Source organism: Squalius cephalus (genome assembly GCF_949319135.1).
Source record: "Squalius cephalus genome assembly, chromosome: 3".
NCBI classification, from domain to species: Eukaryota; Metazoa; Chordata; class Actinopteri; order Cypriniformes; family Leuciscidae; genus Squalius; species Squalius cephalus.
In genome coordinates, this window is record NC_137124.1 from 48,723,340 (window position 1) to 48,749,677 (window position 26,338).

The 26,338-nt window shown below is 36.7% G+C and overlaps 1 protein-coding gene and 1 long non-coding RNA gene across 2 annotated transcripts in view; both read left to right on the plus strand.

The window, feature by feature from the left end:
- Positions 1-26,338, plus strand: part of LOC307155625 — an 821,100-nt gene that overhangs the window by 13,753 nt on the left and 781,009 nt on the right. The gene's annotated exons all lie outside the window — the stretch shown is intronic.
- On the plus strand, positions 9,789-26,048 carry caap1 (caspase activity and apoptosis inhibitor 1). The gene is made up of 6 exons (XM_079866244.1): positions 9,789-10,073; positions 10,837-11,028; positions 12,320-12,404; positions 16,682-16,736; positions 16,820-16,884; positions 25,481-26,048. Exons 1-6 carry the CDS (start codon positions 9,939-9,941, stop codon positions 25,876-25,878), a joined length of 930 nt encoding a protein of 309 aa, XP_079722370.1. The 5' UTR covers positions 9,789-9,938; the 3' UTR covers positions 25,879-26,048.

Sequence of the window (26,338 nt, forward strand, 5' to 3'; positions counted from 1 at the left end):
ATAGGGGGTTATTGTGTAGGTTTTTCTAGCTCAGTTCAAATTAACAGTGTTTTGTATTGTACCAAATTTAACTTGCTTTCCTCAAAGTGCTGACACAACACAGAATCATGGAAAATTTGTGAGACAAGCACTGGAGCCAGGCCATTTGGCATCCAAACTTGATCATATATGTTCATGACCACAAGTCGTCTGCAGATGAAATGTTTAGTAAATCATTATATCTGTTAATGTTACTATTAATTTAAAGATTCATCTCACAGAAAATAATCATCTCACATATTCACATCATCTCTACCTGAACATTAAGGCTGTGATAGGACTTCCTATTAACATAATCTGCCTCATGTTCCCCTAGAGCAGTGGAGATTGGAGCATTAGACTGCATACATGTTGCAATGACTTGGGAATCCTATCATAAGATTAACAGAAGAATAATAAAAAAAAGATTCAAAATAATTCTTAACATGTATTATATTGTATAGTACACTTGTGAAATTTGCTTTAAAAAAAAGTGTTCATGTGATGTCACCCTATCAATATATATACTGGCAATTTGATAAAAGCCCTCTTTTATGGACATGGTCGATAAATGTCCGGGGAACACTAATGAAACTTTTCATGTACTCCTGCAGAGCGAGGAGGACCACCTTGCGAATGGTTTGACAAACCGTGTTTTCCCCTAGCTTCTGTGCGTCACCCACCGTGCAAGAATGTACCACTTGCAAAAAAAAAAAAAAAAAAAACGCAACGCAATATTTGCGGCACAGTAAGTGCATGAATTCGACGTGTTAAATTCTTTATGTGCGGCTCAAGAAGTTCGCAAAGATAAGACATTCCTTCCGCGGAAAATATCTTTCATACAAGTAACTATCAGTTAAGGCAAGAGGATTTTGTCTGGCTAAAAACTCTTTCTCTATGAAGTGCTCGTCAAACAATTTGCGCTGAGATATCCACCGGATTTGGAAGAAAATGTGAAGTCATTGCAACAGACACTTGGAATAAGTTACGTCACCTATATGTTTCTTTGCTCTCAGCTGATTGGTCAAACTTCAGTCTGAGATCTCGAATCCAGAACATAACCTGCCCCGGAGCAGGTTAGCCGTGCAGCGTAAGATACCATGGCAACGAACACCGATTAAAGCCGAGCTACTTTCATAGTACCTAAAACCCAGGGTTGGCGGAAACTAAGCTGAAACATAGCTGGCTAGCCACCCAATCCGGCTTCATGGTACAGGCCCCAGGGGGCTGTTCCATAAAACAAGATTAGAGTATAAGCCAGGCTTATTTCGGTTAGTCAGACTTATTGTCGGTGGATTCTGTTTCATAAAGCAAACTTAAAATAGTTCAAACTCAGTTACCCTGGCAACTTATGCTGGGAAACTAGCCTGGTCCAGGGCAGGCTAACTGTCAGGCTAAGCCTCAGTTGTTACACAGATCCTCTAACACTGACCAACAAGAACACAATGATATTACCACTGACACTCTCTCATACCATTATTGGACTTTATTAACCACTATTAGTCCAAAAATAAATACACAGTATACAGAAAATCAACTTAAATAAGGCTACAATGATAAATTAGACAATATAGACATATATAGATAGATAGATAGATAGATAGATAGATAGATAGATAGATAGATAGGCCTAAATACAAATAGTACAGGTTTTCTTTTTTTACTGGCTGAATGTTTTGTGCCCAAGATTTAATTAGATTGTTTTAAAGATTTATGAATACATTTCTCTCTGGTTTTGTTTGGCAGCTGTAGTACATGTTTATGATTAGAAGAACATTAGAACACAATCTGAAAAAAGCTTTGTAAAGCAGAAGTTAAAATCACAAAATTAAAAATAAATAATTACAAAAGCAGAGTATAAATTTTAACTGGTAAGATGAATCTGAGCTTAGTAATTGACAGTATTAGCCTACATTTGATTTACCCCATTACAATAGTCCCTTTACAGTTATTGCTATCATAAAAATATACACACAGGTTTAAAATTCTAAATAAGGCACATCTAATGTCCAAATAACAAATATTTTAGTATATATATATATATATATAATGTACTTTATTATGTCTTTCAATTCAAACACATTTAACACAATTATACAAATTGACAGTTCCTTTAAAGACATCATATTTTCCCCCAATAAATATTCCTTATTTTTCCTTCAACTCTTTTTCTTTTGTGATAATACCCACCAACACATAGCCTAAAAACACACATGATTAGGCAAGGCAAGGCAAGGCAAGGCAAGTTTATTTATATAGCACATTTCATACACAATTAGAACAATAACCAAAAAATACATAGACACTTTTACATATTGAAGCGGCAACCTATAGCCGCTGAGAGGCTAAGCAGCAGGAAAGATTCGTGACGCGTTTCCATCCGTAACATCCAATGGTTTATTCTTACAGGTAACAGATTGTCCACGCTCGAACCATTAAAGTAAGTACTGACACAAATCCATGTAAACGAATAACCATACAGACGTGCAAACGGTCAACTGAAAGTGAGCACTCCTTGCCACTCACCCCCTCTCTACCCAGTGTTCCACAAGACAGGGAGCGCTACCAGGTAAATACCCACTAATACCCATGTGACCAAACACCTGGAAATGTACGCGCAAAATACAAAATAAAAGACACGCGTTTTCTGCACTTACATTCCAGCCCCTGATTATTACACAATACACCTGTAATAATCAAAGACATAATAAAGATATGAAGAATACATTACATAATTGTCATACATGATTTTCGCTTTTTTTTTTACAAAGTGCTTAAATGTGAAAAATGTAAGCATGTGAAAATGTCCAATCACACAAGTGTTCATTTAGTTCATCCTCGTAGCCGAGTAAAGTTAATGTAAAGGTCTAGTCTAAGTCAGTAAAGTCAGTAATTCAATCAAGTCAAAGTCAACAAGTCAAGTCAAAAGGGTCAGTTGAGAGCTCTCAAATGTCAGTCATAGTTAATCTTTAAATTCCTCGGCTTCAAGAAGACGACAAATCTTGGTAATTGGCCTGGTCAAGCAGGTACTCATAGTCTTGATCTTAACTTGCCGAGTGTATCCTTTTTTGTCCTCTATCGTGTGGATAATTTTGCCCATGATCCAGGAACTTCTAGGTGCGTTTTCATCCATTATCAGAACAACATCTCCCAACTGATAGTTCCGTGTCTTTGCCACCCACTTTTGGCGTTCCTGTAATAGAGGTAGATATTCGCCAATCCATCTTTTCCAAAACTGGTTGGCCAAATACTGAACTTGACGCCATCGCCGACGAGCATACAAATCTTCTTTCTCAAACAATCCGGGTGGTAATGTAAACTTTGTTTTTAGAAGGAGAAGATGATTAGGTGTTAAAGCTTCCATGTCGTCAGGATCCAAAGATGATCTAGTTATGGGTCGGTTGTTAAGTATGGACTCTACTTCACACAAGAGAGTATGAAGATCTTCTTCATTCAAACTTTGCCCTCGAAGGATGGAGTTGAGTATTTTCTTTATCGATCTGATGAGTCTTTCCCAGATCCCTCCGTGGTGTGAACCGGTAGGAGGATTGAAAGTCCATTTTATCTTCTTTTGTAGAAGAAAATCGTTTATCTGACTGTGGTTCCAATTTTGTATCGCCTCCTTTAATTCACGATCAGCCCCGACGAAGTTCGTTCCATTATCTGAACGTATTTCGGCCACTTGTCCTCGTCGAGCGATAAAACGTCTGAGTGCATGAATGAATGAGTCGGTGTCCAGTGATGCAATCATTTCAATGTGAACAGCTCTAATGGTCAAGCAGGTGAAAATGACTCCGTAGCGCTTTAGAGTGGTTCTTCCTCTCTTTACCTCAAAAGGGCCGAAACAATCCAGTCCAACATGAGTAAAGGGTGGTTTGTCTGCGGAGACTCGATCGTGAGGCAAATCAGCCATCTGTTGATGACCTGCAATTGCGTTGAACCTTCGACACACGACACATTTTGATAGAAACGTTCTGATGGCTACACTAGCTCCAGGGATCCAATATTGTTGTCTAAGACTCGCCAACATGAAGTTACGTCCACTATGTCCCACTTCCTCATGAATTTGACGCAGGATTAGGTTGGAAATGTGTAAGTCCTTTGCCAATATGATTTGGTGTTTAGAGTGTTCAGGGATCAATGCGTTATCAAGGCGTCCACCAACCTTGATGATATCAGACTGAAGTATTGGATTAAGACTGTAAAGAGGACTATTTCGCTTGACTACTCCACACTTCCGTAGACTCTTTAGTTCCTCCGGAAACCTCTTACTTTGAGAAAGTCGGATGATTTCCATTTCGGCCTTTTCCAACTCTTCCAGCGAAAGTAAGTCCTTACGAACAGTAGGTTTAAACTTCTGCATTTCTTGATTAATAATCATCTCTTGTTGATCTAGGTCTTTATCAGAGCAAATAAGAGAAGCCTGCAGTCGTTTCCTTTCCTTGCTACGGTCCATCAAGATTTGTTTCACACGAAGGATCCATGCTACGGCTTTCTTTACTTGGATCCAAGAGGAAAAGTAATCAAAGAGACATGATATGGAGTCAGAATTTTCATTGACTTCTATCGTGTTTACCAAAGCACTCCTTTTAATCTCAGGATCATGAGAGAGTATTGCGTCCCTATCGGTGGGGTCCATTGGCCAGTCTTCTTGTGGCTGAACGAGGAATGCGGGACCAGAAATCCACATCTCATTCTTCAAAAATGAACCCACCTTTGCTCCTCTAGACGCCAGATCTGCTGGATTGCTTGACGAATTCACGTACCTCCATTGTGCAACATCAGAAACATTCAAGATTTCAGATACCCTGTTAGCCACGAAGCACTTAAACCTTGAGGTCCTATTTCGAAGGTACTTGAGTACTGACGTGCTGTCAGTCCAAAAAACAGAGTTCTGGAAGGGCATCTTGAGTTCTTTCATCCATATCTTGTCAATACGGCTTGCAAGAGTGGCAGCTGCAAGTTCCAGGCGAGGGATTGTAATGGATCTCACTGGTGTAACTCTTGCCTTGCTTACCAGAAGGGTGGAATATGCCTGTTGTTGGTCATTATGAAGCAACAGGTAGGTAACCACCCCATATCCTTGCTCGCTTGCATCCGAGAAATGGTGCATTTGAGCAGAAGTTACTTCACCAAACCCATCAGGCTTCAAACATCTTCTGACCTCAAAACTCTTCAAGTGATGCAGATCATCCAGCCAGTTCATCCAGCGTTGAGCATACACTAAAGGAATATCATTGTCCCATCCAATACCCTCTTTACACAGATCTTGCAGTATCCTCTTGGCAGACAGAATCACAGGTGACAAGAACCCCAGAGGATCGTAGATGGAACTGACCACTGAGAGAATTCCTCTCCTGGTAAGAGGTCTATCCTTGACTACCACTTTGAATTGAAAGGCATCTGATTCAGCACACCATTGCACTCCCAAGGCTCTTTCCAGTGGCAAAGTGTCATGATCCAAATCCAGATCCTTTACCTTTTTCTCTCTGTCTTCCTCAGGTATGGCACCCAATACAGCACGGCTGTTGCTCGTCCATTTCGTTAAACGAAAACCACCTTTAGCACACATACTAGTAAGATCCTTGTACAGCTGCACAGCATCTGATTCGGAAGGTACTGAAACAAGGCAGTCATCCACATAAAAATTATTGAGAACAACATCCATTGTCTTGGGGTCAAATAGATCCTTATGATCCATTGCACATTTCCTCAATGCGAAACTTGAGCAACTTGGTGATGATGTAGCCCCAAATAAATGAACCACCATTCTGTATTCCTCCAGACTGCCGTTTACATTACCTTCTGGCCACCACAGGAATCTCAAGAGATCACAGTCTTCTGGGTGAACTCTAATTTGGTGGAACATGGCTTCAATGTCGGCCATCAGAGCAACAGATTCCAGTCTAAATCGTACAAGTACACTCACCAGTGAACTGGTTAAGTCTGGACCCTGTAGAAGCTTGCTATTCAGTGATATACCCTGATAGGAAGCTGCACAATCAAACACAACCCTAATCTTGTGTTTTTTGAGATGATATACACCGTGATGGGGTAAATACCACAGACGTCTGTCACATCTCTCCAGTTCAGCCGCAGGTACTCTTTCTGCATAACCCTTATGGATCACATCTTCCATAAAAGTGGTGTAATCTGCATGAAAGGAAGAATTCACTTTAAACCGTTTCAGAAGAGTTAAAGCTCGTTGTTCTGCAATTCTCCTGTTCATAGGCATGACTACTTCAGCACTTCTAAGTGGTAGACCGATGTAATAATGACCATTCTTCAATTTTGCTGAATTGGACACAAAATCCATAAACTGCTGATCCTCTTTAGATGTTCCTACCATTTCTTCATGAGCAGTCTCTGGAAAATCAGCCTTAAATTGCTGCTTCCACAATTCTTCCAACTTCATTACTGCAATCCTATTCACAGTCACCGGAAGCTGGTTGGCAGCATCATCTCCATTCATGTCTACTCCTTTAAGTGGTCCGTTAACAGTCCATCCGAACAGGGTCCTGACAGCATATGGGCCCTTATTCTGACTCTGTATGATCTCCCAAGGCTCCAATGCTTCTGGAACATTAGCTCCAATCAAAAGCTCAATGCCAGCATTAATCGTAGGTAGACAGATATGACTCAGATAAGGCCAACATTCAAGATCTTTCTGAGAGGCGATGTTTGCTGTGGTCACCGGCATGATCTTCTGTGTATACACTTCAGGCAATGGACAATAGTAATCTTGACTCAACCCAGAAACCTCCAAGTCCTTTAGAACGTAACTACCGACTGATTTATCTTGACTCATCGTTCTGAGAAGAATATTAACTTTCTTTCCGGGAAGGTTGAGCTTGTTCATCAAACTTTCCGTACAGAAAGAAGCAGAACTTCCGGAATCAAGAAAGGCATACGTCATCACCACACTATTTCCCATTTTCGATTTAACACATACTGGAACGATAGATAATGCACAGTTATCATTACCACCCCCAGTAAGACCACTGGTTTGGAGTAGACATGAATGGAGATGATGCTGCCAACCAGCTTCCGGTGACTGTGAATAGGATTGCAGTAATGAAGTTGGAAGAATTGTGGATTTAAGGGGGAAAAGACAAAAAACAATAAATAAATAGTAATACAAATTTAACATTAACATATTTATATCAAACTCTTATAATGACACATAATTCCTAATAGTTATTCAAGTAATATTATTTGAATATCAAATATTCAATATTAAATAAGTAAATAAATAAAATAACAAATAACTAGAAATAAAAGGGAGGGAGGGTTATATAAAAATGTAGTTAATGTAGGCTAATATATATTCCTTTATTTTATGGAATATTCTTTAATTTTAGAGTTGCACATATCTTTTCAAAATGTATACATTTGCTCTTAATTTAATGTTATCCTCTCCATAGTTAGAAACTAAATACTCATTTAAAACTGGGGATTCTTGCTTTCTCCAAAAAAAATATTGCATTAAAAGCTGCAATTCTCAGCATTCTAAATAAGTATACATCATCTTTATTAAGTAGCATAGGTCCTATACCCAAAACTATATTTTGTATCTCTATATATTTAGTTTCTTAAAAAAAATCTTCCCTGAATTATAGGCTACTTCACTGAAGTACTTCTGTTTGCTAGAAGTTCAGTGCAACTTATCCAACATCCTAAAGATAAATTATTATAATTAGAAGATATTTCTAGTGTTATAAAATATCGCATATTAATTTTCCAAGCAAAATGTATATTTTAGTCAGAATTATTGCGCTCCTATTTGGCGCGCAGCAGCGCTCGTTCAATATGAAAATTAGCAGCAAAATGGATACATTTGCATGACTTTCGAACATTTACAGATGGAGAATATAACTGTAAAATGTAAGTTTTGCACTGAGGGGGAAAAAACATGTTACAAACGCATAAAACAGCACAAAATATACGCTGTTTGATGGTGGATCGATTTGATCCACGATCGACCTCTAGGGCTGCTAAAGAAACGCGTGCACACGCAATTATCTAGACTAGATAAACCTGGATCAAATTAGTGAGATTGCGTGAGCTTCAATTACCTTTTATGGAACCACTTTAGCCCCAACTTATTTGTTAGGCTCATTCAAGACAAGTCCGGTTTTGGAGTTTAACCTCCTGAGACCCGAGCGTTTGCCTGGTGTGCATTTTATGATTGTTCTTGCTATTTGGGATAAGTAGGACCTAATAAATATAATAACTAAAATTTGTTTTTGTACAGGAAGTAGTTTTTGCAGAAAATGATGTCCTCATGTGAGGACAGTGGGTCTATGATTTACCATATGATGTCCTCATATGAGGACTTAGTGCTAGCAATCAAAAGACAAACTTAAATGGTTGTAATTCAAGAATGCTTTGGAATATAGACATATGGTTGGTCTTGTTTTTAAGAAGACATTTGCCAGATTATTGTAGAAGTGAAATAAATTATGAAAGTGAAACAGAAAAAAAGTTATACAAGTTTGAGTTTATGAAAATATAGAATGTAAAAATATAAATATTTATATTTTATATAAAATATATATATTATAAAATATATCTTACTCTAAAACTGCTAGAAAATTAAAGCCAAAAATCTAAACAAGTTGTGTTCCAAATTTTAGATTGATATCTCAAAAAATGAGCTTTCAGTAAGATTTTATTTGGGCGCAGTACCAAACTTTTTCACTAGATGGACAGCCAGCTTCCTTACAGACCATATAAGGGCGTCTCCATTTTCATATGTTTTGAGTGATCTGAACCATGTATTTCCATAATTTCATACAATTTATGAAGAATACATCCTATTCAGAAATAGTATGGGTGTTTTGGCAGTATTTGATTTGATTTCAACCTCTAATAAACATAAAAAGAGCACATATGTGCGTTGTAGCTCGCTGCCGCAGAATCCATAATATTTTTCTTTATATTCTAAACATTTTCAGACCTTTTTTTCTCATAACATTTAATCGGTGTTATCTTTTGAACTCTTGGCATGAAAACAAACTGAGGTTTCTACCAATCTTTCATGATTTTTCATGTTTATTTTTATTTCAAAATAAAGGCCTAATGAATATGAAATATTCTTGTTGCAAATTGATAAATTACTGCTCTTCTGTAATTTATTTTAAAAAACAGCCCCCAAATATGAAAACTAGAGATTGTAAGCTTTCAAATGATATATAGTTTGTCAGTATTACTTTAGGTTTTTACTAAGATATTATTGTTCTAAATATATATGGGCAAATGTCCCAGGTGGGAAGGTGACAGTTAAGGGGATAACGCAATATAGCCCCAATGTCCTCAAACGAGTGCTTCACATTTACTGATGTCCGAGAGTGCTACTATTACTAAAATATGTCAAATTTTAATCCCCATATGATGATAGAGCCAGTATTGTACATAAATACATTTGTTTCATTCATATAATTTGAATAGATTTTTTACCTGGGTCATTTTTCTTTCGGGAACTGGTGTAGAAGTGTTTTGCTGATATTCCAGCCATTTTCTTCTCACTGACATTGGTGTAATGTTGTGATATCACCACAATATGGTGTGGGCAGTGTCCCTAAATGTGGCCAACATGTCTAAGATTTACAAATTTGACTATCATTGTGTCAAGAGGCAAAAATGTAGTGTCCTCATATGAGGACGCAGGGTTCAATCCCCGCTTTTCTAAGCGTCTTTTATGGAACAGCCCCCAGAGGTGCCTTTAATTCTGACCACAACTATACACACACAAACATGTGTGTGTGTGTGTGTGTGTGTGTGTGTGTGTGTGCGCGCGCACGCTCGCGTCTGCGTGTAGGCTACCCTGTTGAGTAAATTTGGCTTTTATTTCTGCCAGTAATGAAGCGTGCTTGTTTCGGTTTCTCTGATTGGACTATGGTTTTGTTGACGTCATTGATATGCGACGTCGCTCCATCAGCAATGGGAAGATGCAAGAGGGAAAGAAAAGAGAAAAAGAAAAGAAACGGGGATATTCTGATCGAGAGCACAATGAAGGAGAGCTGAAGAGGAGGAATATTGAATCCAGCATGGTGGTGAGAAAGAGAGACTGGTTACGGTTTAATAGGCTACTTGGCGTTACGGGTAAATATTTCTTCATGTAGCTAACACATAGGGCCAAATTTAATAAACAGGGCAAATTAGCGTGAGCGCAATTAAAAAAACAAAAAAGCGCCGATGGGAGTGGAAAGTTCTGTGCGTGATCTACTGACGCGCAAATTGAAGAACACAGACACAGCCGGATCATTTCCATAATGACCAACGCATCTGCCAAAAGCAGTGCAAATTACCGCTTGGTTTAAGACCTTTTTTGGGGCGTTAAATAATGGAGCAAATACCAGTAAATTGACTTGAGCAAACCTTAGTAAATCACCTTGCGTGATACTTTTAAATACTCTCCTATACATGTTGTGTCTGAAAGGTAAACTCCTGAGTCCTACAAATGCATAATGCATTGGTCAGCCGCAAAATAACCCTGGCCACGCCTTTTCACCATTGCGTGTCTTTAGTTTCACTAATGAAAGCCTGTTGTGACATGACTAGAGGTCAATTGTATGTATTTTATTTAAAACCCACGTCATTCTTAGTCTCTAAGTAAAACATCTCACACAGATTCTTTCTTTCTTTCTTTCTTTCTTTCTTTCTTTCTTTCTTTCTTTCTTTCTTTCTTTCTTTTTTATTTAAATTCACATGACATGCAAGTCATATTATATTAATGGCTACTGTTGCTTTCTTTAATTTGTTTCTTATGAAGTATTAATTTTGTACTGTTTAATAATTTTCTGTTAAATATGAAAGGAGCCCAGAAAGGAGAAGAAGGAGCCCGAGGTTCCTCGTGAGCCTAGTGATCTGGAGGAGGGCGGACTGGACCTAAATAAGGCATTCAAACCCATCAGTGCCTACATGCAGGACCGCAAGGAGATGCTGGAACAGTGTTTTCATGTGCTGGGAGAAAATAAACTCAAAAAGATGCTGCCGGATGAACTCAAGGTATCTTCATTTTGCTGACATTCATAATACATCATTACATCTCTAATCAGATGAGCCTGTATGTGTTTGTTTTGGTGGCGTTGGCAAAGAATATAGTGTCAGAACCAGGTGTGTCGATACAAAGACCATAGACAATATTATGAGACTGATATCAGCCCAATTTGTCATAAAAGTGTAATATGTATACAGGTGTCGTGTCATTTAATCCATCACAATTTTATATGGCCACATCAAATGTGAATTGTTTAATGGCGTAGTTTGGAACCAGGAATGAACAAAAAGGGTGGCTAACCGCACACTGATCCACTCAAGACTGGAAAAGTCTACAGATTTTTTTTTTTTATGCTGGTGTCTATTTGTTTTTAACTCGCATGCACTTTGCACGTTTTGCACGATGCAATTTATAAAATAAAAAAATGTGTTTGGAGACTTTTCCAGTCTTGAGTGGATCAGTGTACGGTTAGCCACCCTTTTTGTTCATTCTTCAACATACCATTGTCTCTACGCACCTGTAGTACAAGGACCTGCAGTACCAGGACTTTTTTTCCTGTTTGGAGTGCTACATATTTTTTCTAGTTGCATAGTTTGGAACCAGATAATTTTTAAAAAGCAGGCCATTCACTTTACTTAGTACTATTCCTTTGACAGCTCAAATAGCTGAAATTGCTTGTCACACTGTCTGAAAGAGTCAAATTTTGATTAGTTACTTAACCAAAGACAACACTAATCATGGTAACAAAACCATTGTCAGGTAGACAAAATCAGTTTTTAGAGTTATGTTTTTAAGATTGCATTTACAATTAAACATTTAAAGGTATAGCGGAGGATTTTCTTTTTCCGGGTGGATCATCAAGACTATTGGTCCTCCTAAGTGTCAATCATTCCGTCGTACGTGCTCGTGCACACGATTCACACGATGACGTGCGCTCAAAACACAGGTTGGGCTTCCCACTGATGTCTCAGTCGCGAAGTTTCTTGGCAGGTAAAGTTTGGCATGCTATTTGGAGAAATCCATTTAAAATCACTGCTAGTAAAAGTTAATGTAAGCTATGATTAGCTCGTGCATGCTCTCTCGTGCGCACATTTAATAGGCGTTCCCTCTCGGGAGCAGGTAGAGTGTTGCGCATGTGCATTTTTTCAAAAAGTGGAGAGGGCGGTTTTTTTCTAAAATTCAGGAAAATCCTCTGCAATACCTTTAAGTTTGCTTTGGAAAATGAGTGGGTGAAAGTAAAACATAAAAATAACTAAATTGTTTAGGCTGTTATAATAAACACCTTGTTGTTTCCTGCAGGACTGTTCTTTTAATGAGATTAAGAAACTGTGCTGGGATCAGCTGCAGGAACTCTCTGAGATTCATCTGCTGGAGATTTTGGAGGGTAAATATCCGATTCATCTTCACGCTGTGTGAATTTTGACCTGTGTCTGAACACACAAACCAAACATTGATCATTCTCTTGTCATGTTTGTTGTGTTTTAACCGAGCGGCATCCTCCCTGTCTCTCTCTTGAAACTAACACGGAAGTGACTTAAACTGCAATTCATCGACTGGCCGCTTGAGGCTGGATGCAAAAGGGAGTCAGATCTGTATCTGTATCTGGGAGCCATGTTAAAATGCCCAACTTTACAGAAGAAAAAAATGTCTACAGCCTGGTGCAAAAAGTGGTTTTAGTCTATATAGCTAATTTTGCCCTTCATGACAACTGTGAGGGGGGGTGAATTTTTTTTATAACTCATCCGTTTAAATTATATTAAGCCTTAAAGTTCTACATAATTAAGGGCGTGGCCACTTGAGTGACAGGTGGATTGCCTCTGCTGTCACTACTTGCCGTTTGTCAGCTGTCTGTTAGCTGTCACGCCACCTCAGCTAATTCCAGCTGCTGAACGCATTATACCTTCGCCCACGCCGTTGGATTCCATTATTGTCGAGTATCGAGGGAACAACCAGTGCTGTTTTTCAGTTGTTTTCCTCTGTGAACATGCACTAATGGATGTCTGACAATTTCGTTTGCTTTTTGGAGTTTTCAGATTTAAAAACTTCTATAGAGGCTACGCTCATTCTGCGGTACCGTTGATCTCACGGAACAGATGTATGCTTATTTAACTTTTCAGTGTTAAATAAAAAGTATCGTCAGATGAAATCCCTGCAGGTTTCAGTGCTTTCTCCGTCCATGCAGTAAATGCACATCCCGGCTTTTTCCCCTTTTTCTTTCACCCGGGAGTGACGCGCAATGACGCGCTGCCAAGATGGCGACTGCTGGCTCCGCCCACTTTTGGCTTAAAAAATGCTCTTCAGAAACCTACGGGTGACATCACGAACACGTCCATATTGTTTTACAGTCTTATGGTTTTAACACAGGTTGCCTCATTTATCATGTCATCATTTGCTTTGTGTAGAACAACTTGGAGAAAATTGGAATAGCGTAATTGAGTGTGGTCATTTGTAAACTGAAAGTGTCTGGCTTCCTGTGTCATCTCATAAATGCTTGTCATGCTGCTTGATATTGCATACTGGTATTTCTTACCATATTATTTTAACTCTTTCCCTGCCAGCGTTTTTTTAAAAAAAAGTTGCTAGTCACAGACAGCATTTTTGATCAGTTCAACAAAACTTTCATGGCCCTCTGAATATTTAGTTGAGCATGCTTTATAAGCGGTAACACTTTAGAATAAGGTTCATTATTTAACATTAGTAAATGTATTAACTAACATGAACTAACAATGAACAATACATTTGTAACAGTATTTATTAGTTAATATAGAAATACTGCTGTTCATTATTTGTTCATGTTAATTCACAGTGCATTAACTAATGTTAACAGATACAACCTTTGATTTTAATAATGTATTAGTAAATGTTGAAATTAATATTAACTAAGATTAATAAATGCTGTGAAAGTATTGTTCATCCTTAGTTCATGTTAACTAAGGTAGTTAACTAATGTTAACTAATGAACCTTATTGTAAAGTGTTACCGATATATATCGAAAGAACGGAAGAAAAAAATTATTCTAGTGATTGCGGTGTGTCTTCATTCATTCTTTTTTTTTAATCAGCACTTGAATATGGGTAAGTTTCATAAAGCAACATTTTGAAAAAAAAGCTGAGAAAATTGTGTTTTTGGCAAATGATAAGTCTGCGTCAGATTTAGAATGATGATCAAAGCATATATTGAGTCCATCAACACCACCAAAGCTTCACAGTCGTTTCCTCTTCATGGGTTCGACATTTCCTTCGGTAACGTTAGGCAGTTTTGATTTGTATGCAGTTTCGCTTACTTCCCCTTACACTAACCCTACACCTAAACTTACCCATCACAGAAAACTTTCAGCATTTTTACATTTTCAAAAAAAACATAATTTAGTATATTTATTAATGCATTTCCCTCATGACCGCTGGCTGGTCCCTGCAACGTAGGTGATCTCAGGTTTTACTATCCTTGTAGGGACATTTGTAATACAATATAAATCTGTGTACACACACACACACACACACACACCTTTCCCTTATAGTAGATCACTTAATGCTATTTAATAACTTAATTGCAGATGGAATTAACAAATTCGTAAACCGGTTTAGTCTACAACTTGGCATTCTAAACCTCCTACCTAGGTTTCAGAATGTGTGTTGTTTCTTTTAGAATTTTGTATGGCTCCCTTAGCATTGGATTTTCATACAAGGTCTGCTGATATAAGTGTTCCTTTTTGCCCATGGTCTTCAAGGACATTTGAATGAGTTGTGTAAGCCTAGACATTAACTGTGCTGGCAGGTTACCATACTATAGATGTATTCCACATCTAATCACATTCTCCAGGACAGCCTGTTAGAACAACATGATCTTACTACTCAAGATCATGCTAAAGTATAAAAAAAACCCCCCGCAATCTCTGTTGTAACCTAGATCACAGGTTTTTAACATTGATATAACATTCATGTCAGTGAACAATCAAAAATTTTTTTTTTTTGTGTATATAAGATAATATAAAGATACTTACTTTATAGGAACATTGTGAATGAATAATGGGGCTGTGATCTCCAATTAACTTTAGATCAAAAATCATCTCCATTTTCTTCATTCACAATAAGGTGGTGGGCATCAGACCACTATACAAACTGTTAGAGTGGTAAGATGATATATTTTGATGAGTGAGTGGCTTTGCTCACACAACGATTTGTGCACAATGTAAAGAGAACTTGGGAGCTCACACACCCTTTGGGGCTCTTGAACTGATGACTTGAGGATCAGAAATTGCCTTATTAAATTATATGATTGTATAATTAACATGTTTAGTTATATTAGTAAAAAAAAAAACTTTGAGTACAGGTGGGGTTTCTTTGGGCTCTGCATAATCACAGATCTTTTTGCAAGAGGAGGACTCTTTGCAAGTCTAGAGAACGTTGAAAGAGTAGAATAGTGGTTTTTAAAAGGTACTTTAGATATCTTTTTACAACTGAACAGTGATTGCACTTGAAAATGATCTACCTCCAATTTAGTGCCCATGTCGTCTTTCAGAGAGCCTCGGATAGAGTTAACATTTGTCAGAAAAATCATGGTTTTGAAACTGGAGATAAAAATCAGTCTGTTCATTAGCCTTCTGTAAATCATCGTTTGTACATGTAGCCTACATATGTGGTTTACTTGATTCCATATCAGTAACAACCTTCATTGAGTTCCACAGTTTTTTTGTATTCAAAGTGGTGAATTGATGCTCAATAATGTCTTTGTTGTCTCCTTTCTTACCTTAGCTGATGATTAAGTTCTTTTTGTAGATTTTCAGCCCAGCATAAGCTTTATCTGAACGCTGCCTTTTTCCTGCTGATACAGTCCTTAAGATCTTTAGTTGTATATGACTTATTGTTCGGATAACATTATATGATAACATTCTTTTTGGTGAGTACATTATCCACACAGAAATGTAGGCTATATAACCCGTTATTTTTTCTGCAGTCAGATCAATGTCCATATTATTCAAAATATGCTTTTTTGTTTATTTTTTAAAACTCCAGGTTTGCTTTGATTGTTTATCAGGCTGCACAATTTGTCCAAAATTTTTGTGATTTATATATCATAAAGGTTTATATAGGCTAAGTCTAGACAATGTCCTCACTAATATAGTGAAACAAACGTGTGCGTTTGTAGGACGTATTTTAAAACCATTTAGACAGGAATGAAGACCCTTAAGTTCTGTTTGTATTTGCCTGAAGGTTTAATCAAAATGGCTTTCAATGTTGTATTTAAGTTGAGGAATTCAAATAAAACAAATATTTAATGGCAAACATGCTGAAGATTAATGGACAGACTGTCACTTCATTATAAGCTGTTTCCTCAAAAGGGTAGTTTTTTTTTTAAGTCTTTTCTCCATTGGCTCACTTATGTATTGAAAATGTTGTAATCGAGTTGGTCCCACTAAACTTATTAAATATTTGTTCATATATGTTTTTAATAGTTTTGAAAACATTATTTGTATGCATATACTGTAACTAGTGAATGTACAACAGTATTTTTATGTTGTAGCGTACCATCACTTTTGATTTGATTGTCATTCTCAATGCTGCTTGCAATTTCTGTCTGAGACTGATTACTGATATTTATGCACCATAAGTCTGAATCTTTTTCTTGTGATGAAGGCTTTATTATTATTTTTTGTTTGTAAAGGTAAAGAGTTATCAGTCACTGCAGCACCTGAAGGGAATAACTTAACAGACAGTCAGTAAGTCAGAACTCAGAATTATTTAGAACTCTTAAAAGTTCTTGTTATTGAACTTTTGATCATGTGTTCATTAATATTTACAGGCAGGACAGTAATGTGGACTCCACTTCCTCTCTGAGAGAAAATCCTGAAATGGAAGAAAAACAAGGTAAATAATTTATTATAGATTAGGGGGGCACTTTGTATTATTTTAACATTGATATCGCAATGTGTGCATCTGCAATGGCAGTGCTACGTGGTCAGATTCCAAAAATTACGGTAAGTACTTGTAATTAGATTATATTACGTTTTAAGATAATCGTAATCAGACCCAGATATGTTTTTATTGATAACATGTTATTCTCACAATGGCAGTAAATTATTAATAATTCATTGATTCTACCTACTACTTTTTTATATTTTACATTTTCCTTTTTTAAGAAAGCCTACTACATATACAGTGAGAAAAATAAGTATTTGAACACCCTGCTATTTTGCAAGTTCTCCCACTTGGAAATCATGGAGGGGTCTGAAATTGTCATCGTAGGTGCATGTCCACTGTGAGAGACATAATCTAAAAAAAAAAATCCAGAAATCACAATATATGATTTAATTATTTATTTGTATGATACCGCTGCAAATAAGTATTTGAACACCTGTCTATCAGCTAGAATTCTGACCCTCAAAGACCTGTTAGTCTGCCTTTAAAATGTCCACCTCCACTCCATTTATTATCCTAAATTAGATGCACCTGTTTGAGGTCGTTAGCTGCATAAAGACACCTGTCCACCCCATACAATCAGTAAGAATCCAACTACTAACATGGCCAAGACCAAAGAGCTGTCCAAAGACACTAGAGACAAAATTGTACACCTCCACAAGGCTGGAAAGGGCTACGGGGAAATTGCCAAGCAGCTTGGTGAAAAAAGGTCCACTGTTGGAGCAATCATTAGAACATGACTGTTAATCTCCCTCGGACTGGGGCTCCATGCAAGATCTCACCTCGTGGGGTCTCAATGATCCTAAGAAAGGTGAGAAATCAGCCCAGAACTACACGGGAGGAGCTGGTCAATGACCTGAAAAGAGCTGGGACCACCGTTTCCAAGGTTACTGTTGGTAATACACTAAGACGTCATGGTTTGAAATCATGCAAGGCACGGAAGGTTCCCCTGCTTAAACCAGCACATGTCAAGGCCTGTCTTAAGTTTGCCAATGACCATTTGGATGATCCAGAGGAGTCATGGGAGAAAGTCATGTGGTCAGATGAGACCAAAATAGAACTTTTTGGTCATAATTCCACTAAACGTGTTTGGAGGAAGAAGAATGATGAGTACCATCCCAAGAACACCATCCCTACTTTGAAGCATGGGGGTGGTAGCATCATGCTTTGGGGGTGTTTTTCTGCACATGGGACAGGGCGACTGCACTGTATTAAGGAGAGGATGACCGGGGCCATGTATTGCGAGATTTTGGGGAACAACCTCCTTCCCTCAGTTAGAGCATTGAAGATGGGTCGAGGCTGGGCCTTCCAACATGACAATGACCCGAAGCACACAGCCAGGATAACCAAGGATTGGCTCTGTAAGAAGCATATCAAGGTTCTGGCGTGGCCTAGCCAGTCTCCAGACCTAAACCCAATAGAGAATATTTGGAGGGAGCTCAAACTCCGTGTTTCTCAGCGACAGCCCAAAAACCTGACTGATCTAGAGAAGATCTGTGTGGAGGAGTGGGCCAAAATCCCTCCTGCAGTGTGTGCAAACCTGGTGAAAAACTACAGGAAACGTTTGACCTCTGTAATTGCAAACAAAGGCTACTGTACCAAATATTAACATTGATTTTCTCAGGTGTTCAAATACTTATTTGCAGCTGTATCATACAAATAAATAGTTAAAAAATCATACATTGTGATTTCTGGATTTTTTTTTTTAGATTATGTCTCTCACAGTGGACATGCACCTACGATGACAATTTCAGACCCCTCCATGATTTCTAAGTGGGAGAACTTGCAAAATAGCAGGGTGTTCAAATACTTATTTTTCTCACTGTAAATGTTCACTTATATATGTTCAGGTTTCCAGCTTTGTTTAATTGCACACACAGACCAGCCACTAGTCATGTGCCTATCACTGAAAACTGAGACCAATACAGCATGATCACTGGATCTACAGAATCATTTCACTTTTAAGAAATGTTTTCTCAACATTGCATAATTAATTCCTGATGAACATATTGACTATTATTTTAAATATGACTCATTTTGAATATATTATCAGTCATTTAACCATGTATTACTATTGTTGGAAGACTTTTGTCTTTAAAACTTATTTTCATATTTCATATTTAATTTCATATTTTCATGTAGTGCAGGGATTCCCCAACTTTTTTTTTTGTCAGCTGAACCTCTTTGACCTGAGATATTTACTTGGAAGTACCCTTTGAGATTTTTTGTTAATAAGTTAGGTCAATAATACTATTAAGTCAGTAATAATAAATAATAAAATTAAGTTCACGGGTCTCTAATGTTGGTAAATGGTCACATGACATGCAGTTAAACAAATTCAATATTTAATCTTTTTAGTAAGTTTTATTTTTGATTTGTTTTATTTTAAAATTATTATTATTATTATTTTTGTTAAAGTTTTTATGATTTATTTAATAGCTTTTCATTAAACTCACAAACCCCCACAGTTCCTTCACAAACCCCAGTCTGGGAACTCCTGTCGTAAAGTAATATTTATATGCACTTTATGTTGTTGATAACAAAGAATGGATTTAGGGGCGTCCCGATATACCGGTATTGGTGATAAACATGATATTCTAAGCATGAAATATCGATATCATGTTAATTAAGGGTGTGACAATATACTGGTATTGGCAATAACCATATCATGTAATATTTGAAATGAGTAGTACACATATAATAATAGGATACGTAAATAATCTAGTGCCACTGCCAGTACCTAGTTGACATATTTTTTTCAATTAATTGACAATAGGTACAAATACATACAATAGGTGGCTGTAAAACATAAGACGCAGCACGTGCAGCTACTACTAGCATGCACAATCATGTCTTCCAATAAGACCGAGGAGAGTCTCTACCCATACTCCAAAAAAGTAAGCTTGCCAGTATGGGAGTTTTTTAGATTTAGAGAAAATGACTCGTCAGACCCCAGTCAGCAAGACATATGTAATTTATAAGTACTTTTTAAAATAATTACACATTAAAAATGTAATTACGGTAAAACAATTGCATAATAATTTTAAATATATAAACAAATATAGCTTCAAAACATTAAAGCTAGTAAATAATAAAGAGTAAAAGTATATTTATGATGCAATGATGATTTATGATGCAAATCAATTATTCCTCATTCTGTGATAAGAAGCCACATCAGTTTACAGAAGGAAGTTATTTCAATCAATTGACTGACACTATAACGCTATTTTGGAGTACAATATGGGAAAGTTATTCCCGTAAATTGTATTTTGACACTGTCACAGCAAAAAAAAAAAAAAAAAAAAAAAAAAAACAAAGAAAAAAAAAACGTAGCATTTTTGTCTCTAAATGAAATCACATAGCATGGTCTTAAAGTGTTTCATAAATGTCAGAATTTTATCATTGATTTAATTAATTCCGAGGATATGACAACAATAGTTGTCAAGGTTTCAAGGTTTCTATAGATATTGTGATGTATCTTTACCGTGAATTATTTTGTCTGTGGTGTGAAAAACCTGATATCGTGACAGCCCTAAATGGAATATATTTTATTTCTCTTTCCATTTTTATATCAATATGGTATAACATTATCCTCTTCATATTAATGTGATAAACGAGTTAGGTAAAAAGTTGTCCGATTATATTAAATGTGTAATGTAATTGATCATGTTACTAACTACAATTTTTGTCATGTAATTTGGAATCAGTAATTGACTGTTACTGGGTAGATTACTTACAAATTGTAGTCAGTTACTGATTTCAAATTACATGACAAAAATTGTAGTTAGTAATGTAATCTAGATTACTCATTTTAGGTAATATATTCTGACTACTTTTTGATTACATTTTAGATTACTTTTGACCTAATTTGTTAATCACATTAATTTGAATAGGATCATCTTGTACCATATTGATATAAAAATACAAAGAGAAAGACAATATATTCAATTCTTTATCAACAAATGAAGTGTGTTAAATATTACATTACATCAGGGTTTCCCAGACTGAAGTTCATGATGGAACTGTTGGGGTTCGTGAGTTTAATGAAAAGCTAATGAAAAGTTAATGAATTAAATCATAATAATAAAAAAAAAAAAAAAATCAAAATAAAATGCTTACTAAAAAATATCTGCAAATGCAGTGATCAAATGCTGTGTGGATCTCAGCTTTCAGTGATAGGCACATGACTAGTGACTGGTCTGTGTTTGCAATTCCACAAACCTGGAAGACCTGAATGTATATAAGCAGTAGAGTTTAATTGAAAGGAAAAATCAAAATATAACAAAGTAGAATCAATGAATTATGAATAATTTACTGCCATTGTGAGAACAACGTAATCATGTAATCAATAGAAAAGTAACTGTAGTCTGATTTTGAGTATTTTAAAATGTAATATAATCTAATTACAAGTACTTAATTTTTGGAATGTGATTATGTAATCCAGATGACTTGTAATCATTGACTACCCAGCACTGTCTACCCAACATTGCATAATGGTCACATCACAGCATGTGCAATGTCCAGTATAGGGATCGTAGTTGATACGTGATCCGTACAGACCAGGCACCATGATTCGAAACGCATGTGATTCTCGGATTAATTGCAAAGTTTAACCATCATAGTGAAAGTTTATCATTAGGGCCTGTCAGTTTAAACATTCAAGCGATTTTAAACTATTTGAGCGCACAAAGACACGAAAGAGAACTGTTTTCTGTGCACACACAGCACGCAAACACAGAATTCCATTCTCTTTATCGTCTATTTGTGCTTGAACGGACAAATACATGCAAAATTAAATCAAAATGTCTGTCTCTTAGTATCCTCATAAACTCAGTCGCTTATGGCTTACATAAGCAATTGAGAAAGAAAACAGATGTGTATAATTATATTGGATCAGTGCATTAGCTCTTAAAGTGACAGCAGTCCTTAATGTTTATCAAGCAAAATCCCTTTTTTAGGTTTAACAAAGATTAATTATATTTAATTTACACTGAAGACTATAACAGTATTCAGGTACAGAAATATAATAATCTAATTTAAAATAACACTGCAGACTTGATCTGGTGAAATTCATCTGGTGAAACTGTTTTCATATCGCTCTATATATACAGTACCAGTCAAAAGTTTGGAAACATTACTATTTTTAATGTTTTTGAAAGAAGTCTCTTATGCTCATCAAGCCTGCAGTTTAAAAAAAAACAAAAAAAAAAACAGTAATATTATGAAATATTATTACAATTTAAAATAATGGTTCTCTTTTTTAATATACTTTAAAATGTAATTTATTTTTGTGATGCAAAGCTGAATTTTCATCAGCAAGTACTCCAGTCTTTGGTGTCTTATGATCCTTCAGAAATCATTCTAATATGCTGATTTATGATCAATGTTGGAAACAGTTGTGCTGCTTAATATTTTTTTTATAACCTGAGATACTTTTTTCAGGATTATTTGATGAATAAAAAGTTAAAAAGAACTATTTATTTAGAATAGAAATCTTTTGTAACAATATACACTACCGTTCAAAAGTTTGGGAACAATAACTATTTTTTTTTAAAGAAATTAGTACTTTAATTCAACAAGGATGCGTTAAATTGATAAAAGGTGATGGTAACGATTTATATTGTTAGAAATGTTTTTATTTTGAATAAATGCTGTTTTTATGAATAAATGCTGTTAACGTTTTACTCATCAATGAATCCTGAAAAAAGTATTCCAAAAAAATATATTAAACAGCACAACTGTTTCCATCATTGATAATAACTGAGTATCAAATCATCATATTAGAATGATTTCTGAAGGATCATAAGACACCAAAGACTGGAGTACTTGCTGATGAAAATTCAGCTTTGCATCACAAAAATAAATTACATTTTAAAATATATTAAAAAAGAGAACAATTATTTTAAATTGTAATAATATTTCATAATATTACTGTTTTTTTTGTTTTTTTTTTTTTTTTTAACTGCAGGCTTGATGAGCATAAGAGACTTCTTTCAAAAACATTAAAAATAGTAATGTTTCCAAACTTTTGACTGGTACTGTATGTATATATATATATATATATATATATATATATATATATATACAGACCCTTTACAAAAAATTTGAATATCATGGAAAAGTTGATTTATTTCCATAATTCCATTCAAAACGTTAAACCTCCATAGATTATAGATTCAGGGCCCACAACTTAAACGATTTCAACTATTTAGTTGTTTATTTGTACATAATTTGGTCTTCCAGCTCATAAAACCCACGAAAACAACAGGATTTCAAAAAATTTGAATATTACATGAAATCACACAGTAATTACACAGTGATACCATGGTCATTGAACCAGGTTTTGGTTCTTTTGGCAGTGTGGGCAAGTGCAAATCCTGCTGGAAAATGAAGGAAGCATGAAGTGCTCTGAAAATGTCCTGGTAGACGGCTGCGTTGACTCTGGATTTAATAAAGCACAGTGGACCAAAGTCCTCTTTTCTGATGAGAGCAAATTTTGCATCTCATTTGGAAACCAAGGTCCCAGAGTCTGGAGGAAGAATGGAGAGGCACACAATCCAAGATGCTTGAAGTCCAGTGTGAAGTTTCCACAGTCTGTGTTGGTTTGGGGAGCCATGTCATCGGCTGGTGTTGGTCCACTGTGCTGTCCACTCAACGCAGCCGTCTACCAGGACATTTCCAGAGCACTTCATGCTTCCTTCAGCAGACAAGCTTTATGGAGATGCTGACTTCATTTTCCAGCAGGATTTGCACCTGCGCACGCTGCCAAAATAACCAAATATATATATACAGTGAGGAAAATAAGTATTTGAACACCCTGCTATTTTGCAAGTTCTCCCACTTGGAAATCATGGAGGGGTCTGAAATTGTCATCGTAGGTGCATGTCCACTGTGAGAGACATAATCTAAAAAAAAAAATCCAGAAATCACAATATATGATTTTTTAACTATTTATTTGTATGATACAGCTGCTAATAAGTATTTGAACACCTGTCTATCAGCTAGAATTCTGACCCTCAAAGACCTGTTAGTCTGCCTTTAAAATGTCCACCTCCACTCCATTTATTATCCTAAATTAGATGCACCTGTTTGAGGTCGTTAGCTGCATAAAGACACCTGTCCACCCCATACAATCAGTAAGAATCCAACTACTAACATGGCCAAGACCAAAGAGCTGTCCAAAGACACTAGAGACAAAATTGTACACCTCCACAAGGCTGGAAAGGGCTACGGGGAAATTGCCAAGCAGCTTGGTGAAAAAAGGTCCACTGTTGGAGCAATCATTAGAAAATGGAAGAAGCTAAACATGACTGTCAATCTCCCTCGGACTGGGGCTCCATGCAAGATCTCACCTCGTGGGGTCTCAATGATCCTAAGAAAGGTGAGAAATCAGCCCAGAACTACACGGGAGGAGCTGGTCAATGACCTGAAAAGAGCTGGGACCACCGTTTCCAAGGTTACTGTTGGTAATACACTAAGACGTCATGGTTTGAAATCATGCATGGCACGGAAGGTTCCCCTGCTTAAACCAGCACATGTCAAGGCCCGTCTTAAGTTTGCCAATGACCATTTGGATGATCCAGAGGAGTCATGGGAGAAAGTCATGTGGTCAGATGAGACCAAAATAGAACTTTTTGGTCATAATTCCACTAAACGTGTTTGGATGAAGAAGAATGATGAGTACCATCCCAAGAACACCATCCCTACTGTGAAGCATGGGGGTGGTAGCATCATGCTTTGGGGGTGTTTTTCTGCACATGGGACAGGTAGACTGCACTGTATTAAGGAGAGGATGACCGGGGCCATGTATTGCGAGATTTTGGGGAACAACCTCCTTCCCTCAGTTAGAGCATTGAAGATGGGCCGAGGCTGGGTCTTCCAACATGACAATGACCCGAAGCACACAGCCAGGATAACCAAGGATTGGCTCTGTAAGAAGCATATCAAGGTTCTGGCGTGGCCTAGCCAGTCTCCAGACCTAAACCCAATAGAGAATCTTTGGAGGGAGCTCAAACTCCGTGTTTCTCAGCGACAGCCCAGAAACCTGACTGATCTAGAGAAGATCTGTGTGGAGGAGTGGGCCAAAATCCCTCCTGCAGTGTGTGCAAACCTGGTGAAAAACTACAGGAAACGTTTGACCTCTGTAATTGCAAACAAAGGCTACTGTACCAAATATTAACATTGATTTTCTCAGGTGTTCAAAGACTTATTTGCAGCTGTATCATACAAATAAATAGTTAAAAAAATCATACATTGTGATTTCTGGATTTTTTTTATTTTTTTAGATTATGTCTCTCACAGTGGACATGCACCTACGATGACAATTTCAGACCCCTCCATGATTTCTAAGTCGGAGAACTTGCAAAATAGCAGGGTGTTCAAATACTTATTTTCCTCACTGTATATAGCAGAAAAACAAAATATTGCAATGCCAGTTTTTTCCAATATCGTGCAGCCCAATTATAGATTTTAGACTATTATTTCTGAACCTTTTAATGAGTGAAAATCAGGCTTTAATGAAAGTGTGCATTTGTGTGTATCTCAGGTGCGGGTTCTGGAGAAGACAGTGATGTTCTCAGCATCAATGCAGAAATTGACGACAGTGACATTGAGGGTCATAAAGTCATCAAAGCTGAAGAATCAGTGCTCAGAGATGAACCTCTGCCTCCCGCCCCAGTCATGCAGTCAGCTGAGCCGAAAGTGGAGCTTCAGCAGGACATTGATAGAAGCGTCAGTGAAATTCTGGCTCTGACGTCCTCTGAACCCAGCAAAGATTTGAGGACAGAATCACTGGATAAATCAGCCACGATAGAAAATGCTCCGGCAGCTCCAACAGAGCAGCCATCTGCTCAACAGCTGGAATTACTGGAGTTGGAAATGCGGGCAAGAGCCATTAAAGCGCTCATGAAAGCCAGTGAGATCAAGAAGCACAATAACTGCTAATTTGTAGAAAGCCATAGACATTTATGGACATTTTTACTCAACTTCAGATTTGCTTTAAAATTATTCTCTTTTAGTCCCTAAAATTTCAGCACATGATGTCTTTAGATCCAGATATTGCTTGAGAAAATGTGTTGATTTTGATATAATAAAATGTTGTTTTGTTCTTTGAAGTGAAGAAAAACTACAAATGTTCCAAAATAATAAGTATGACAATGAAGTACTGTAACACATACCTAGCATACTTGTTTTGTAATAAATGTGTATAATGCTGCATTTGTTCATATAACAGCTTACAAGCAATGCTACAAACAGTTCAACATAAAGAATAAGTAACATTTGAAATTCCAAAATACAAACACAAACAATAGAGAGTATGTGCTTGTTTTATATTCCTTTCACAGAAAATAATAATTTTTATAGTTGATAAACTATACAGTGGTGCTTGAAAGTTTGTTAACCC

Bases quoted from the DNA above. Each gene is read 5' to 3' on its own strand.
- caap1 (XM_079866244.1), top strand. From the start codon at position 9,939: ATGCGACGTCGCTCCATCAGCAATGGGAAGATGCAAGAGGGAAAGAAA. The intron at 10,074-10,836 runs GTGAGAAAGAGA...TAAATATGAAAG, and splicing joins ATATTGAATCCAGCATGGTG to GAGCCCAGAAAGGAGAAGAA. The intron at 12,405-16,681 runs GTAAATATCCGA...TTGTTTGTAAAG, and splicing joins TCTGCTGGAGATTTTGGAGG to GTAAAGAGTTATCAGTCACT.